Source organism: Sturnus vulgaris, chromosome 35 (genome assembly GCF_052056855.1).
Source record: "Sturnus vulgaris isolate bStuVul1 chromosome 35, bStuVul1.hap1, whole genome shotgun sequence".
Classification (NCBI taxonomy): Eukaryota; Metazoa; Chordata; class Aves; order Passeriformes; family Sturnidae; genus Sturnus; species Sturnus vulgaris.
Window position 1 is genome coordinate 384,088 of NC_142277.1, and position 16,935 is coordinate 401,022.

The following is a 16,935-nucleotide window of genomic DNA, read 5'->3' on the forward strand; positions in this document are numbered from 1 at the left end:
TCAACAGAACCCAATGGGACCCAATGGAACCCAACGGGACCCAACGGGACCCAACAGAACCCAATGGGACCCAACGGGACCCAATGGGACCCAATGGAACCCAACAGGACCCAATGGAACCCAACGGGACCCAACGGAACCCAATGGGACCCAATGGAACCCAACGGGACCCAACGGGACCCAATGGAACCCAATGGGACCCAACGGGACCCAATGGAACCCAACGGGACCCAACGGGACCCAACAGGACCCAATGGGACCCAATGGAACCCAACGGGACCCAATGGGACCCAATGGGACCCAACGGGACCCAACGGAACCCAATGGGACCCAATGGAACCCAACAGAACCCAACAGAACCCAACAGAGCCCAACAGAACCCAATGGGACCCAATGGGACCCAACGGGACCCAACGGGACCCAATGGGACCTAACGGGACCCAATGAGTCATCAAAAACCCAACTCAACCCAACCAAAACCCCCAAAACCCAACCCAACAAAACCCAAAAATCCCAACCCAACCCATCCAAACCCATCCAAACCCAACCCAACCAAAACCCAAAAACCCAACCCTTCCAAACCCAACCCAACCCATCCAAACCCAACCCATCCAAACCCAACCCAACCAAACCCAACCCATCCAAACCCAACCCAACCCAACCCAACCCAACCCAACCAAAACCCAACCCATCCAAACCCAACCCGACCCATCCAAACCCAACCCAACCCAACCCAACCCATCCAAACCCAACCCATCCAAACCAAACCCATCCCAACCAAACCCAACCCATCCAAACCAAACCCAACCCATCCAAACCCAACCCATCCAAACCCAACCCATCCCAACCAAACCCAACCCAACCCATCCAAACCCAACCCATCCAAACCCAATCCATCCAAACCCAATCCATCCAAACCCAACCCAACCAAACCCAACTCAACCAAACCCAATCCAACCAAACCCAACCCATCCAAACCCAATCCAACCAAACCCAACCCATCCAAACCCAACCCATCCAAACCCAATCCAACCAAACCCAACCCATCCAAACCAACCAACCAACCAAACCCAACCCAACCAAACCCAACCCAACCAACCCAACCCAACCAACCAACCCAACCCAACCCATCCAAACCCAACCCAACCAAACCCAACCAAACCCAACCCAACCAAACCCAACCCAACCCATCCAAACCCAACCAAACCCAACCCAACCAAACCCAACCCAACCCAACCAAACCCAACCCATCCAAACCCATCCAAACCCAACCCAACCAAACCCAACCCAACCCATCCAAACCCAACCCAACCAAACCCAACCAAACCCAACCCAACCCAACCAAACCCAACCCATCCAAAACCCAAAAACCCAACCCCTCCAAACCCCCCCTCCCACCTCACCGGCCACAGCCACTTGGTAGAGCTGCCTCAACGGCTGCCGCGCTTGCCGGGCCGGCACCAAATCACCGAAACCGACGGTGCAGAGCGAGATGACGCAGAAATAAACGGCGTCCAGGTAACTCCACGTGGCCTCCAACAGGTAGAAGGCGGTGGCCGGCAGGAGCAGCAGCAACACCGAGGTGACGGCCAGCAGGGCCAGCAGGTGGGCGAGCGCGGCGCCGCGCCGGCTGTAGCCCCAGCGGGCCCTCAGGTAGCCACGGGGTCGCCGGGCCAATGGACCGGCCAGGTGACGAGCGGTGGCCGCCAAGAGGAACATGGTGGCCGGGACCCCCACGGCGGCGTAGGCGGCACAAAAAGCTTTGCCGGCCGAGGAGAGCGGAGACACCGGGCCGTAACCTGGGGGGGTTTGGGGGGGGGGGGTCTCAAATTGATATTGGGAGGGGGGTGGGAGGGGGTCTTTGGGGGTCTTTGGGGAGGGGTCTTGGGGGTTTTGGAGGTGCTGGAGGGTCCTGGGGGTTTTGGGAGGTCTTGGGGGTCTTGGGGATTTTGGGAGTCCTGGGGATTTTGGAGGGTCTTGGGGATTTGAGGATTTTGGGGGTCTTGGGGATTTTGGGGGTCTTGGCGATTTTGGGGGTGCTGGAGGGTCCTGGGGGTTTTGGGGGGTCTTGGGGTCTTGGCGATTTTGGGGGTCTTGGCGATTTTGGAGGTGCTGGAGGGTCCTGGGGATTTTGGGGGTGCTGGAGGGTCCTGGGGTTTTGGGGGGTCTTGGGGATTTGGGGATTTTGGGGGTCTTGGCGATTTTGGGGGTCTTAAGGGTTTGGGAGGTGCTGGAGGGTCCTGGGGATTTTGGGGGTCCTGAGGGTTTTGGGGGTCTTGGGAGTCCTGGGGATTTTGGGGGTCCTGGGGGTTTTGGAGGTGCTGGGGGGTCCTGGGGGTCTTGGGGATTTGGGGGGTTTGGGGGTCCTGGGGGTTTTGGAGGTGCTGGAAGGTCCTGGGATTTTGGGGGGGTCTTGGGGATTTTGGGGGGGTCTTGGGGATTTTGGGGGGTCCTGGGGATTTTGGGGAGTTTTGGGATTTCGGGGTTCCTGGGAATTTTGGGGGGGTCTTGGGGGGTCTTGTGGGTCCTGGAAGTCCCAAATATTCGGGGGGTTCTGGGGGTCCCCTGGGGGTCCCGGGGGGTTTGAGGGGATTCTGGGAGGGTCCCTGGGGGTTCTGGGGGTCTCGGGGGGCCCGGGGAGGTTCTGGGGGATTTCGGGGTGTTCTGGGGGGGTCCCGGGGGGTTTTGGGGGTCCCGGGGGGTCTCACCCACGGTGGTCAGGAGGGTGACGATGAACAGGAGGGCGCTGGGCAGGTCCCACTCGCCGCCGTCGGGGGTCCCGGGGGTCGCGGGGGTCGCGGGGGTCCCGGGGGTCCGCTCGAGCGCCAACAGCCCCAGGACCCCCAAAAGAACCAAGCCCGCGTAGGCGACCCCCAAAAACAGCGCCCCCCGCCCCATGGCCCCCCCCACCCCCCAAATTCAGACCCCAAACCAACCCTGGGACCCCCAAAAACAACCCCGAGACCCCCAGAACAACCCCGGGACCCCCAGAACAACCCCGGGACCCCCAAAAGACCCCCGGGACCCCCAAAAGACCCCCGGGACCCCCAAAAAGACCCCCGGGCCCCCGCCCGCCCCTCACCGCTGTCGGTCCCGCTCCGACCCCCGCCCGCAGCTGCCTCTGCTCATCCCAGTGCTCCCAGTCCCTCCCAGTTCATCCCAGCCCCCCCAATCTCTCCCAGTTCATCCCAGTCCATCCCAGTTCATCCCAGCCCCTCCCAGTCCCTCCCAGTCCCTCCCACTCCCCCAATCTCTCCCAGCCCCTCCCAGTCTCTCCCAGTCCATCCCAGTTTCTCCCCCCAGTTCCTGCCCAGTGGCGGCGGCTGCGGGGGAGGGAACTGGGATGGACTGGGAAGGAACTGGGATGACCAGTAAGGGATGCCACTGGGACAGCTGGTACTGGGGTAACTGGGATGGCTGATACTGGGATAACTGGGATGGCTGATACTGGGATAACTGGGAGAACTGGGAGAACCATCCCATACTGGGATAACTGGGATAATAACTGGTATAACTGGTATAACTGGTATAACTGGGATAACTGGGATAACTGGGATAACTGGGATAACTGGCCCATACTGGGATAACTGGGATAACCATCCCATACTGGGATAACTGGGATAACTGGGGTAACTGGGATAACCATCCCATACTGGGATAACTGGGATAACCATCCCATACTGGGATAACTGGGGTAACTGGGATAACTGGGATAACTGGGATAACCATCCCATACTGGGATAACTGGGGTAACTGGATAACTGGGATAACTGGGATAACCATCCCATACTGGGATAACTGGGGTAACTGGGATAACTGGGATAACTGGGATAACCATCCCATACTGGGATAACTGGGGTAACTGGTGCCGCCCCTCCCCCCGGGGTCACGGGGCCGTCACGGGGCTCCCACGGGACCGTCCCGAGACCGGAACCGCCCCGGGCCAGAACGGACACCGGGGATGGGGGAGGGGCGGGGGGAGGGGACACCGGGGATGGGGGAGGGGCGGGGGGAGGGGACACCGGGGGGGACATCCCGGATTTTGGGGACACCACGGGGAGGTCCCTGGGGACACCAGGGCCATGGGGACATCCGTGGGGACATCTCTGCCTTGGGGACATCCCTGAGGACACCGTGGGGACGTCACAGCTTTGGGGACGCCCCTGGTGACACCGAGACTTTGGGGACATCACGGTCACCATGACCGGGCCCCGGGGACACCTTGGGGACATCCCGGGGACATCCCCGGCCGGGCGCTAGGCCCAAGCGCACTCCCCGTTACCACGGCAACCCCAGAGCGGCGCGGCCGCCATCTTGACTCCGGGCATCTTCCCGCCAACCACTTCCGCCCTCTCAGCCAATCACAACCTGCCGTGTTATCCACGTGACTCCCGGTAGCCGGGCTCAGCGTTGCCGCCGCTATGGACTCTACCGGAGCCCCTGAGGCCTCAGAGGCCTCAGCAGCATTGGTGACACCCATGGGGACATTTTGGGGACAATCCGGCCAGTCACGAGGCCGCTGGACCTTCCCGTTGCCATGGAAACAACAACAACGCCGCGGCCGCCATCTTAACGCGTGGCACAGCCGCCATCTTAACTCCGGGCACAACTTCCGCCCTCTCAGCCAATCGCAACCTCCCGTGTTACCCACGTGACACCCCCCCCCAGGTAGCCGAACCCGGAAGTGCAGCCGCCGCCATGGACCCCGCCGCTCCCGTGAGTTTCGCGCGGTGCCGTGAGGGAATTTCAGGTTTTAAACCTTTTCCGAATTAACTTTTCGGTTTTTTTTTTTAGCCCCGAAACGCCGCGGCCCCGCTCGCTTGGCCGATCCGCGGCCTCTCTTCGAGGACACGAGCGCTACCGGGGCTTCACCGGGCCGCGGTTTCGGGGCCCCGCCGCCGCCTTCGGCCTCGCCTTCCTCCTCCTCGTCGTCGTCGCCGCCGTTCCCCGGGGCCGGGGCGTTCCTGAGCGAGCCCGTGTCCTCGCTGGCCGCCGCCTACGGCAGCAGCCTGGCCTCGCATGTGGAGGGGAACGTGAGTGACGGGGAAAAATGGGGGAAAATGGGGATAAAATGGGGAAAAAATGGGGTAAAAATGGGGTAAAATGGGGTAAAATGGGGTAAAATGGGATAAAATGGGAAAAAATGGGATAAAATGGGGGAAAATGGGGTAAAATGGGATAAAATGGGGTAAAAATGGGATAAAATGGGGTAAAAATGGGATAAAATGGGGGGAAAATGGGATTAAATGGGGTAAAAATGGGATAAAATGGGGTAAAAATGGGACAAAATGGGATAAAATGGGGTAAAAATGGGATAAAATGGGGAAAAATTGGGTAAAATGGGGAAAATGGAGTAAAAATGGGATAAAATGGGGTTAAATTGGGATAAAATGGGAAAAAATGGGATTAAAATGGGGGAAATGGGGGGGAATGGGGTAAAAATGGGGAAAATGGGATTAAAATGGGATAAAATGGGAAAAAAATAGGATAAAATGGGATCAAATGGGGTTAAATTGGGATAAAATGGGGTAAAGATGGGATTAAAATGGGAAAAAAATTGGATTAAAACGGGAGGAAAATGGGATAAAGATGGAGAAACAGGGGGGGGAAAAAAAAACAGGTGAAAAATCAGGAAAAAAACGGGAGAAAATCAGGAAAAAATGGGGGAAAACCCGGGAAAAAATCGGGAAAAAAATGGGGAATCGGGGGAAAAACTTGGGAAAAACTTGTGAAAATTTGGGAAAACGTTGGGAAATGTGAATTTTGGATTTTTCTGTGGCCCAGCTGGGGCGCTGGGTGCCCGTGGGAACTCTCAAGTATTACTTTGCTGTGGACACCGTGTACGTGGGCAGGAAACTGAGGCTGCTCGTGTTCCCCTTCGGCCACCAGGTACTGGGATAAACTGGGAGCCGCTGGGAGGGGACTGGGAGGGGGTTTGGGGGGACTAGGAGTGACTGGGATGGACTGGGAGGGGGTTTGGGGGGACTGGGAGGGGGTTTGGGGTGACTGGGATGGACTGGGAGGGGGTTTGGGGGGACTGGGAGGGGGTTTGGGGTGACTGGATGGACTGGGAGGGGGTTTGGGGTGACTGGGATGGACTGGGAGGGGGTTTGGGGGGACTGGGAGGGGACTGGGAGGGGGTTTGGGGTTACTGGGAGGGACTGGGATGGACTGGGAGGGGCTTTGGGGTGACTGGGAGGGGGGTTGGGGTTACTGGGAGGGACTGGGAAGGGGTTTGGGGTTACTGGGAGGGGGTTTGGGTGGGACTGGGAGTGACTGGGATGGACTGGGAGGGGACTGGGAGGGGGTTTGGGGTGACTGGGAGGGACTGGGAGGGGTTTTTGTGGTTACTGGGGTTACTGGGAGGGACTGGGAGGGGGTTTGGGGTGACTGGAAGTGACTGGGAGGGGATTTGGAGTGACTGGGAGGGACTGGGATGGACTGGGAGGGGGTTTGGGGTTACTGGGATGGACTGGGAAAGTGTTGTGCTGAAATTCTGGGGTATTTTAGGGGATTTGGGGGCAATTTTGGGGTTATTTTGGGATAGTTTGGGATATTTGGGATGATTTTGGGCTATTTTGGGGTGATTTTAGGGTGTTTTGGGCTATTTTGGGGTGGTTTTGGGCTGTTTTGGGGCTGTTTTGGGCTGTTTTGGGTTGATTTGGGGTGTTTTTGGGCTGTTTTTGGGTGATTTGGGGCTGGTTGTGCCCCCCAGGACTGGCAGGTTCGGTACCAGCAGGACGCCCCCGTCGCTCCCCGCTTCGATGTCAACGCCCCCGACCTTTACATCCCGGGTAGGGACCCCCAAACACCCCTGGGACCCCCAAAACAGCCCTGGGACCCCCAAAAACACCCTGGGACCCCCAAAAACACCCCTGGGACCACCAAAAACACCCCTGGGACCCCCAAAAACACCCCTAGGACTGCCAAAATCCACCCTGGGACCACCAAAAACACCCCTGGGACCCCCAAAAACACCCCTGGGACTGCTAAAATCCACCCTGGGACCCCAAAAACACCCCTGGGACCCCCAAAATCCACCCTGGGACCCCCAGAATCAACCCTGGGACCACCAAAAACACCCCTGGGACCCCCAAAAACACCCCTGGGACTGCCAAAATCCACCCTGGGACCCCAAAATCAACCCTGGGACCCCCAAAATCAACCCTGGGACCCCAAAATCCACCTTGGGATCCCAAAATCCACCCTGGGAACCCCAAATCCACCCTGGGACCCCCAAAAACACCCCTGGGACCCCCAAATCCACCCTGGACCCCCAAAAACACCCCTGGGACCCCCAAATCCACCCTGGGACCCCCAAAATCCACCTTGGGGTCCCAAAATCAACCCTGGGACCCTCAAAATCCACCTTGGGATCCCAAAATCCACCCTGGGACCACCAAAAACACCCCTGGGAACCCCAAAATCCACCCGGAACTCCAAAAAAAACTCCCCGGGGACCCCCAAAAAATCCCCAAAACCACCCCAAAAATCCTCCAAAATTCCCCCCAAACCCCCAAAAATCTCCCAAACCCCCCCCAAAACCCCCAAAAACCCCCCAAAATCTGCCTCCCCCCCACAGCCATGGCCTTCCTCACCTACATCCTCCTGGCCGGCCTCGCTTTGGGCACTCAGAACAGGTACCCGAAAAAAAAAATCCGAATTTTTTTTTTTTTTTTTTTTTTTTTTTTTTTTTTTTTTTTTTTCCTCCCCAAATTTTTGTTTTCCCCCCCCAACCCCCCCCCCCCCCCCCCATCCTAAATTTATCCCAAATTGAAATTTCGGGGGTGCCAATGAAACTTTTTGGGGCTGGATTGGTGCAGATTTTCACCCGACAGCCTGGGGCTGGTGGCGAGCTCGGCGCTGGCCTGGCTGCTGCTGGAGGTGCTGAGCGTGGTGCTGGGGCTGTACCTGGTGAGCATCAGCAGCGACCTGGGGGCCATCGACCTGCTGGCCTTCGCTGGCTACAAATATGTGGGGTGAGTGTGACACAAAGGGGGGTTTTTGGGGTTTTTTGGGGGGGGTTTCGGGTTTTTTTTCGATTTTTTTTCGATTTTTTTTCGATTTTTTTTCGGATTTTTTTCGATTTTTTTCCGATTTTTTTCCGATTTTTTTCGATGTTTTTTCGATTTTTTTCCGATTTTTTTTTTCGATTTTTTCTGATTTTTTTCGGATTTTTTAAAACTTTTTTCCGATTTTTTTCCGATTTTTTTCGATTTTTTTCCGATTTTTTTCCACCTTTTTCCGATTTTTTTCCACCTTTTTTCCGATTTTTTTCGATTTTTTTTCAATTTTTTCCTCATTTTTTTCTGATTTTTTTCCGATTTTTTTCCGATTTTTTTTCGAATTTTTTTCATTTTCTTTCGATTTTCTTCGATTTTTTTCCGATTTTTTTTTCCATTTTTTTCCCATTTTTTCCCCAATTTTTTTCCGTTTTTTAAAGTTTTTTTTCCCCCTTTTTAAAGGATTTTTTTCGGATTTTTTGGAGATTTTTTTCCCCCTGTTTTTGGGGATTATTTTCCCCTGGTGAGCGTCAGCAGCGACCTGGGGGCCATCGCCCTGCTGGCCTTGGCTGGCTACAAATATGTGGGGTGAGTGTGACACAAAGGGGGGGTTTGGAGGGATTTTTGGGATTTTTTCGGGATTTTTTGGGGATTTTTTCGATTTTTTTCGATTTTTTTCGGATTTTTTTTCGATTTTTTTCGGATTTTTTTCGATTTTTTTCGGATTTTTTTCGATTTTTTTCGATTTTTTTTCGATTTTTTTCGGATTTTTTCGGATTTTTTCGATTTTTTTTCCGATTTTTTTCGATGTTTTTCCGATTATTTTCCGATTTTTTTTTTTCGATTTTTTCCGATTTTTTTCCGATTTTTTTCGATTTTTTTCGATTTTTTTCGGGTTTTTTTCGATTTTTTTCGGATTTTTTTTAATTTGTTTTTCGATTTTTTTCCGATTTTTTTTCTGATTTTTTTTCTGTTTTTTTTCTGATTTTTTTTTTCTGATTTTTTTCCAATTTTTTCCACCTTTTTTCTGATTTTTTTTCGATTTTTTTCGGATTTTTTTTCGATTTTTTTCCGATTTCTTTCTGATTTTTTCCGATTTTTTTCCGATTTTTTTCTCCTTTCTTTTTCATTTTTTTTCTGATTTTTTCTGATTTTTTTTTTATTTTTTTCCGATTTTTTCCGAATCTTTTTCCATTTTTTCTGGTTTTTTTTTAAACATTTTTTCCCATTTTTTACCATTTCCCCCTCATTTTTCCAGGTAAAAATTCCATTTTTTTTGGTGATTTTTTGGGGGATTTCCCACCCATTTTTTGGGAATTTTTCTGGTTTTTTTTTAAACATTTTTCCCCATTTTTTACCATTTCCCCCTCATTTTTCCACATAAAAATTACTCTTTTTTTTGTGATTTTTTTTGGATTTCTCCCCCATTTTTGGACAATTTTTCCCATTTTTTTTAAACATTTTTTTCCCCATTTTTTACCATTTCCCCCTCATTTTTCCACGTAAAAATTCCATTTTTTTGGCCATTTTTTTTTTATTTCTCCCCCATTTTTGGGCCGATTTTCCCGGGTTTTTTTTAAACATTTTTTCCCATTTTTTGCCATTTCCCCCTCATTTTTCCAGGTAAAAATTCCATTTTTTTGGGTGATTTTTTGGGGGATTTCCCACCCATTTTTTGGGAATTTTTCTGGGTTTTTTTTAAACATTTTTCCCCATTTTTTACCATTTCCCCCTCATTCTTCCACATAAAAATTCCTCTTTTTTTTGTGATTTTTTTTGGATTTCTCCCCCATTTTTGGGGCAATTTTTCCCATTTTTTTTAAACATTTTTTCCCCATTTTTTACCATTTCCCCCTCATTTTTCCACGTAAAAATTCCATTTTTTTGACCATTTTTTTTTTATTTCTCCCCCATTTTTGGGCCGATTTTCCCCGGGTTTTTTTTAAACATTTTCCCCCATTTTTTGCCATTTCCCCCTCGTTTTTCCAGGTAAAAATTCCAATTTTTTGGTGATTTTTTGGGGGATTTCCCACCCATTTTTTGGGAATTTTTCTGGTTTTTTTTTAAACATTTTTTCCCCATTTTTTACCATTTCCCCCTCATTTTTCCACGTAAAAATTCCATTTTTTTGGCCATTTTTTTTTTATTTCTCCCCCCTTTTTGGGCCGATTTTCCCCGGGTTTTTTTTAAACATTTTCCCCCATTTTTTGCCGTTTCCCCCTCGTTTTTCCAGATAAAAATTCCAATTTTTTTTGTGTTTTTTCCAGGATGATCGTGGGGCTCGTGGCCGGGCTGCTCCTGGGCAGGGTCGGGTATTACGTGGCCCTCAGCTGGTGCTGCCTCAGCATTTTTATCTTTATGGTGAGTTTGGGGAATTTTGGGGAATTTTGGGGATTTTTTGGAATTTTTTAGAATTTTTTGGGATTTTTTAGATTGGGGAAATTCCCAAGAATTCGCTCAGAATTTCCTAAAAATCAGAAATTTCGTTGCACTCCTTTAAACAACGCTCAGAATTTCAGGTTTATTCTCTGATTTTTTTGGTTTTTTGGATTTTTTTGGATTTTTGGGGATTTTTTGGGATTTTTTAGAATTTTTGGGGATTTTTTAGATTGGGGAAATTCCCAAGAATTCGCTCAGAATTTCCTAAAAATCAAAAATTTCGTTGCACTCCTTTAAACAACGCTCAGAATTTCAGGTTTATTCTCTGATTTTTTTGGTTTTTTGGATTTTTTGGGATTTTTTGGGATTTTTGGGGATTTTTTAGAATTTTTGGGGATTTTTTAGATTGGGGAAATTCCCAAGAATTCGCTCAGAATTTCCAGAAAATCAAAAATTTTGTTGAACTCCTTCAAACAACGCTCAGATTTTCAGGTTTATTCTCTGATTTTTTTGGTTTTTGGATTTTTTTGGATTTTTGGGATTTTTTTGGAATTTTTTAGAATTTTTTGGGATTTTTTAGATTGGGGAAATTCCCAAGAATTCGCTCAGAATTTCCTAAAAATCAGAAATTTCGTTGCACTCCTTTAAACAACGCTCAGAATTTCAGGTTTATTCTCTGATTTTTTTGGTTTTTTGGATTTTTTTGGATTTTTGGGATTTTTTGGGGATTTTTTAGAATTTTTGGGGATTTTTTAGATTGGGGAAATTCCCAAGAATTCGCTCAGAATTTCCAGAAAATCAAAAATTTTGTTGAACTCCTTCAAACAACGCTCAGATTTTCAGGTTTATTCTCTGATTTTTTTGGTTTTTTGGATTTTTTGGGATTTTTTTGGATTTTTTGAATTTTTTGATTTTTTGGATTGCGGAAATTCCCAAGAATTTGCTCAGAATTTCCAGAAAATCAAAAATTTCGTTGCACTCCTTCAAACAACGCTCAGAATTTTAGTTCTGCTCTCTGATTTTTGTGGAGATTTTTGGGTTTGGGGATTTTGGGGATTTTTTGGGGATTTTTAAAATTTTTTTGGAATTTTTTGGGATTTTTTGGAATGGAGAAATTCCCAGGAATTCGCTCATTTCGCTGATTTTAGTTGTTTTTTGGGGGGATTTTTCTTGTTTTTTAATGAGATTTTTCTTGTTTTTAATGGGATTTTTATGGGAATTTTTGCATTTTCAGGGTCTTAGGAGCTGGAAAATGTTGATCCCAAAGTTCTAAATCCCAAATTTTCCCCAAATTTTCCCAAATCCGGACGCTGAGGCTGAAGCTGCTCTGGGAATTTTCGACCGAGGGGATTTGGGGGTGGATTTTGGGTGTTTTTAATGGGATTTTTATGGGAATTTTTTTATTTTTATGGGATTTTTGTGGGAATTTCAGCATTTTCGACCCCAAAATGTTGATCCCAATGTTCTAAATCCCAAATTTTCCCCCAATTTCCCCCAAATCCAGACGCTGAGGCTGAAGCTGCTCTGGGAGTTTTCGACCAAGGGGATTTGGGGGCGGATTTTTGTTGTTTTTAATGGGATTTTTGTGGGATTTTTTGCATTTTAGGGGATTTTTAGGACCCAAAGTGTTGATCCCAATGTTTAAAATCCCAAATTTTCCCCCAATTTCCCCAGATCCGGACGCTGAGGCTGAAGCTGCTCTGGGAGGTCTCGACCAAGAGGATTTGGGGGTGGATTTTGGGTGTTTTTAATGGGATTTTTATGGGAATTTTTTTATTTTTAGTGGGATTTTTGTGGGAATTTCAGCATTTTCGACCCCAAAGTGTTGATCCCAATGTTTAAAATCCCAAATTTTCCCCAATTCCCCCAAATCCAGACACTGAGGCTGAAGCTGCTGTCGGAGGCGGCGGCCGAGGGGATTTTGGGTGTTTTTAATGGGATTTCTATGGGATTTTTGTGGGAATTTCTGCATTTTCGACCCCAAAGTGTTGATCCCAATGTTCTAAATCCCAAATTTTCCCCAAATTCCCCCCAGATCCGGACGCTGAGGCTGAAGCTGCTGTCGGAGGCGGCGGCCGAGGGCGTCCTGGTGCGCGGGGCCAAGAATCAGCTGCGCATGTACCTGACCATGGCCATCGCTGCTGCCCAGCCCCTCTTCATGTACTGGCTCACCTTCCACCTGCTCAGGTGAGCAGGGATCCCCCTCCCCACAATTCCCTGAAGGAAAAAAAAAAAAAATCCCCAAATTCCAGAGTTTTTCCCCCAAAAAATCGCCGTCGTTCTCGGTCGCGTCAATAAACGGAAATTGAAGAATTTTGGTGGCTTTGTGTTGATTTTTTGGGGAATTTTGGTGGAATTTCAGTTTATCCCAAATTTTGGGGGGGGTTGGATATTTGGGAGATTCTCCCTGAATTCCCAAATCCTAAAAAAATCCCCAAATTCCAGAGTTTTCCCAAAAAAATTCCCATTTTTTTTAATCTTTCAATAAACGGAAACTGAAGAACTTCGGTGGAGTTGTGTTGAATTTTTTGGGAATTTTTTGGGAGGAATTTCAGTTTATCCCAAATTTTGGGGGGGTTTGGATATTTGGGAGATCCCATTGAATTCCCAAATCCTAAAAAAATCCCCAAATTCCAGAGTTTTCCCCCAAAAAATTCCCAGTTTTATGTCACGTCAATAAACGGAAATTTGAATTTTCATGGAGTTCAGTTTTTGGGGAATTTTGGAGGATTTTGGGGGTTTATCCCAAATTTTGGGGGGTTTGGATATTTGGGAGATCCCCCTGAATTCCCAAATCCTAAAAAAATCCCCAAATTCCAGAATTTTCCCCCAAAAATTCCCATTGTTGTCACTTCAATAAATAGAATTTGAAGAATTTTGGTGGCTTTGTGTTGATTTTTTGGGAATTTTTTGGGAGGAATTTCAGTTTATCCCAAATTTTGGGGGGGTTTGGATATTTGGGAGATCTCCCTGAATTCTCAAATCCTAAAAAAAATCTCCAAATTCCAGAGTTTTCCCCCCAAAAAATTCCCGGTTTTATGTCACGTCAATAAAAGGAAATTTGAATTTTGGTGGAGTTGTGTTGAGTTTTTGGGGAATTTTGGTGGAATTTAAGTTTATCCCAAATTTTGGGAGGGTTTGGATATTTGGGAGATCTCCCTGAATTCTCAAATCCTAAAAAAAATCCCCAAATTCCAGAGTTTTCCCCCAAAAAATTCCCATTTTTTTTAATCTTTCAATAAATGGAAACTGAAGAACTTCGGTGGAGTTGTGTTGAATTTTTGGGAATTTTTTGGGAGGAATTTCAGTTTATCCCAAATTTTAGAGGGTCTGGATATCTGGGAGATCCCCCTGAATTCCCAAATCCTAAAAAAATCCCCAAATTCCAGAATTTTCCCCCCCAAAAAAATCCCAGTTGTGTTGGGTCCTGTCAATAAATGAAATTTGAAGAATTTTGGTGTCATTGATTTTTTTTTTGGAAGGATTTGGGGTTTTAACCTGAATTTTGGAGCAATTTCGGGGATTTATCCCCAAATTTTGGTGGGTTTGGATATTTGGGAGATTCCCCTGAACACCCTGAGACCCCAAATTTCTGGGGAAAAAAAAAAAAAAAAAAAAAGAAATCCCCCAAAAATTCCAGAGAATTCCCCAAAAAATCCCACTGGGACCTTTCAGAGCTACCAGGGGAAGGTTTGGGGGTCTGAGCTCCCAAATTTTGGGAATTTCTGGGAATTTTCAGGGTCTCAAAATCCATTTTGGGGGGGTCTGGGGGGTCCCAAAATTTCACCTGAATCGCTGCAATTCCATCCTGGAATTTCCCATCCATGGATCCAAAGGACACCCAAAGTTTTTTTTTTTCCCATTTTTTCCCTTTTTTCCCATTTTTCCCAATTTTTCCCTTTTTTTCCCATTTTTCCCAATTTTTCCCCCCCCCATTTTTCCCTTTTTTCCCCCAATTTTTTCCGGATTTTACCCCTAAAATTCACTGGATTGTCTCCCCCAGCACTCCCAGAATTCCTCAAATCCCATTTTTTTTCCTCTTTTTTTCCCCATTTCTTCCCTTCCCTCCCCCTCTCATTTTTTTCCTCAATTTTCCCAATTTTTCCCATTTTTTTCCTCTATTTTTCCCCATTTTTCCCCCATTTATTCCCCATTTTCCCCCCATTTTTTCCCCCATTTTTTTCCCATTCCCATTTTTTTTTTTTTTTTTTAAATTCTCTTGGAATTTCCCACCCCAAACCCCCAAAGTTTCCCCCAAAGAACCGACTCAGAATTGAGAAAATTAAGAATTTTTTTTATAACAAATCCTCGGAGAGATGAAGAATTCCAGCTTTTTTTTTTTTTTTTTTTTTCTTTTTTTTTTTTTTTTTTTTTTTAAGGGAATCCCAGGATCCTGAGAGGATTCCCAGCTGGATTCAGAAACAAAAAAAAAAAACAAAAAAATAAAAATAAAAAAAATATTCCGGGATTTTATTATTTTTTTTAATTTTTTTTTTGTTATTGTTATTTTGTCTTTTTTTTTTTTTTTTTTTTTTTTTTTTTTAATTTTTTTACCAAAAAAAGTCTCGGATCCAACGAACAAAAATCAAAATCCACCCTTCAAAAAAAAAAAAATTCCCAAAAAATTCCCCCAATTAAAAAAAAAATGAGAACCTTTAAAAATTAAAAAAAAAAAAAATTAAAAAAAATCTCCCCAAAAAATTCCAATAAACAAACAAATAAATAAATAAATGAAAATTCTTGAAACATTAAAAAAATAAAAAAAACTCCCCAAAATTTTCTCCAACAAGCAAATAAATAAAAATATAAATAAATTAGAATCTTTAAAAATAATTTTAAAAATCCCCCACCCAAATAAATAAATAAAGAATATTTTTTTAAAGTTTTAAAAAAATTTTTTTTAAATCCCCCTAAATAAATAAGTAAATAAATGAATAAATAATCTTTTCAAATTCAAAAAAAAAATTCCCTCCCACCGAAAAAAAATCTCCCCCAATAAATAAATAAATAAAAATCTCTATAATTAAAAAAAAATCCCATGAATAAATAAATAAGTGAAAAAGTAAAAAAAAAAAAAAATCCCTCACAATCCCTCATAAATAAATAAATAAATCTTTTAAAATTTCAAATTAAAAACCTAAAAAAAAAAAAAAAATTTCCATAAAATCCCTAAAAAAAAAAAAATAAATCCCGGAAAAAAAAAATTAAAATAAAATAAAATAAAATAAAATAATAAAATAAAATAAAATTTAAAAAATCCAAAATCCCTTTCTGGGATTCGCAGGCTCGGGGGGAGGATCCGAAATTCCCCCAAAAATAAAAAAAATTAAAATTAAAATAAAAAATAAAAATAAAAAAGGAAAATTCCCGAAAGGGCGACCGTGGACAAGGATTCTTAAAAAAATATCTTTGAAACCATCTGAGCTTAAAAATAGACCAAGAGTGAAGCTTAAAATCCCAAAATCCCAAAATCCCCAAATCCCAAAATCCCTCCCGGAGCCGGGCCCGAGGTCCTGGAAGGTCCTGGAAGGTCCTGGAAGGTTCTGGAAGGTTCCAGACGGGTCCTGGCAGCGATTCTGGAGAAATTCCAGAAGTTCTGGAAGGTTCTGGAGGTCCTGGAAGGTTCTGGAAGGGTTGGGATGGATCCAGGCGGGTCCTGGCAGCGATTCCGGAGAATTCCAGAGGTTCTGGATGGTTCTGGAGAAATTCCAGAGGTTCTGGAAAAATCCTGGAAGGTCCTGGGAGGTTCTGGAAGGTTCCAGACGGGTCCTGGCAGCGATTCCGGAGAATTCCAGAGGTTCTGGAGAAATTCTGGAGGTCCTGGAAGGTTCTGGAAGGGTTGGGGTGGATCCAGGTGGGTCCTGGCAGCGATTCCAGAGAATTCCAGAGGTTCTGGAGAAATTCTGGAGGTCCTGGAAGGTTCTGGAAGGGTTGGGATGGATCCAGGCGGGTCCTGGCAGCGATTCCAGAGAATTCCAGAGGTTCTGGAGGTCCTGGAAGGTTCTGGAAGGGTTGGGATGGATCCAGGCAGGTCCTGGCAGCGATTCTGGAGAAATTCCAGAGGTCCTGGAAGGTTCTGGAAAGGTTGGGGCGGTTTCCAGAAGGGTCCTTGGATCATTTCTGGAGGTTCTGGAAAAATCCTGGAAGGTCCTGGAAGGTTCTGGAAGGGTTGGGATGGATCCAGATGGGTCCTGGCAGCGGTTCCAGAGAAATTCTGGAGGTCCTGGAAGGTTCTGGAAGGGTTGGGATGATTCCAGGCAGGTCCTGGCAGCGCTTCCGGAGAATTCCAGAGGTTCTGGAGAATTCCAGAGGTTCTGGAAAAATCCTGGATGGTCCTGGAAGGTTCTGGAAGGGTTGGGATGGATCCAGACGGGTCCTGGCAGCGATTCCGGAGAAATTCCAGAAGTTCTGGATGGTTCTGGAGATGTTCTGAAGGTTCTGGAGAAATTCCAGAGGTTCTGGAGAAGTTCTGGATGGTTCTGGAAGGGATCCCAGAACTCCTGGATCAATTCTGGATCAATCCCAGAACTCCTGGGCCAATCCCGGAACTCCT

At 46.6% G+C, this 16,935-nt stretch overlaps 4 protein-coding genes across 4 annotated transcripts in view; 3 read left to right on the forward strand and 1 right to left on the reverse strand.

Moving 5' to 3' along the window:
* PPP1R37 (protein phosphatase 1 regulatory subunit 37) overlaps positions 1-434 on the forward strand; it is a 19,571-nt gene extending 19,137 nt beyond the window's left edge. The window contains exon 12 of the mRNA XM_088155152.1: positions 370-434. Coding sequence (XP_088011278.1) covers positions 370-434 — 65 coding nt within the window. The remainder of the gene's footprint in view (positions 1-369) is intronic.
* A 17-nt stretch (positions 435-451) lies between these two features.
* Positions 452-2,898, reverse strand: LOC148220554 (potassium channel subfamily K member 6-like). Its single transcript, XM_088155153.1, has 3 exons — positions 2,709-2,898; positions 1,399-1,799; positions 452-463 (listed from the first exon to the last, which is right to left on the reverse strand). Exons 1-3 carry the CDS (start codon positions 2,896-2,898, stop codon positions 452-454), a joined length of 603 nt encoding a protein of 200 aa, XP_088011279.1.
* Positions 2,899-4,671: 1,773 nt separating this feature from the next.
* Positions 4,672-12,700, forward strand: LOC106864422 (protein YIF1B-B-like). The gene is made up of 8 exons (XM_088155116.1): positions 4,672-4,716; positions 4,795-5,033; positions 5,785-5,889; positions 6,716-6,794; positions 7,583-7,640; positions 7,824-7,979; positions 10,271-10,364; positions 12,418-12,700. The coding sequence occupies exons 5-8, from the start codon at positions 7,585-7,587 to the stop codon at positions 12,571-12,573; spliced, it is 462 nt and encodes a 153-aa protein (XP_088011242.1). The 5' UTR covers positions 4,672-4,716; positions 4,795-5,033; positions 5,785-5,889; positions 6,716-6,794; positions 7,583-7,584; the 3' UTR covers positions 12,574-12,700.
* Positions 4,699-5,901, forward strand: LOC148220555 (protein YIF1B-like). The gene is made up of 3 exons (XM_088155155.1): positions 4,699-4,735; positions 4,795-5,033; positions 5,785-5,901. Exons 1-3 carry the CDS (start codon positions 4,699-4,701, stop codon positions 5,899-5,901), a joined length of 393 nt encoding a protein of 130 aa, XP_088011281.1.
* Positions 12,701-16,935: the final 4,235 nt, after the last annotated feature.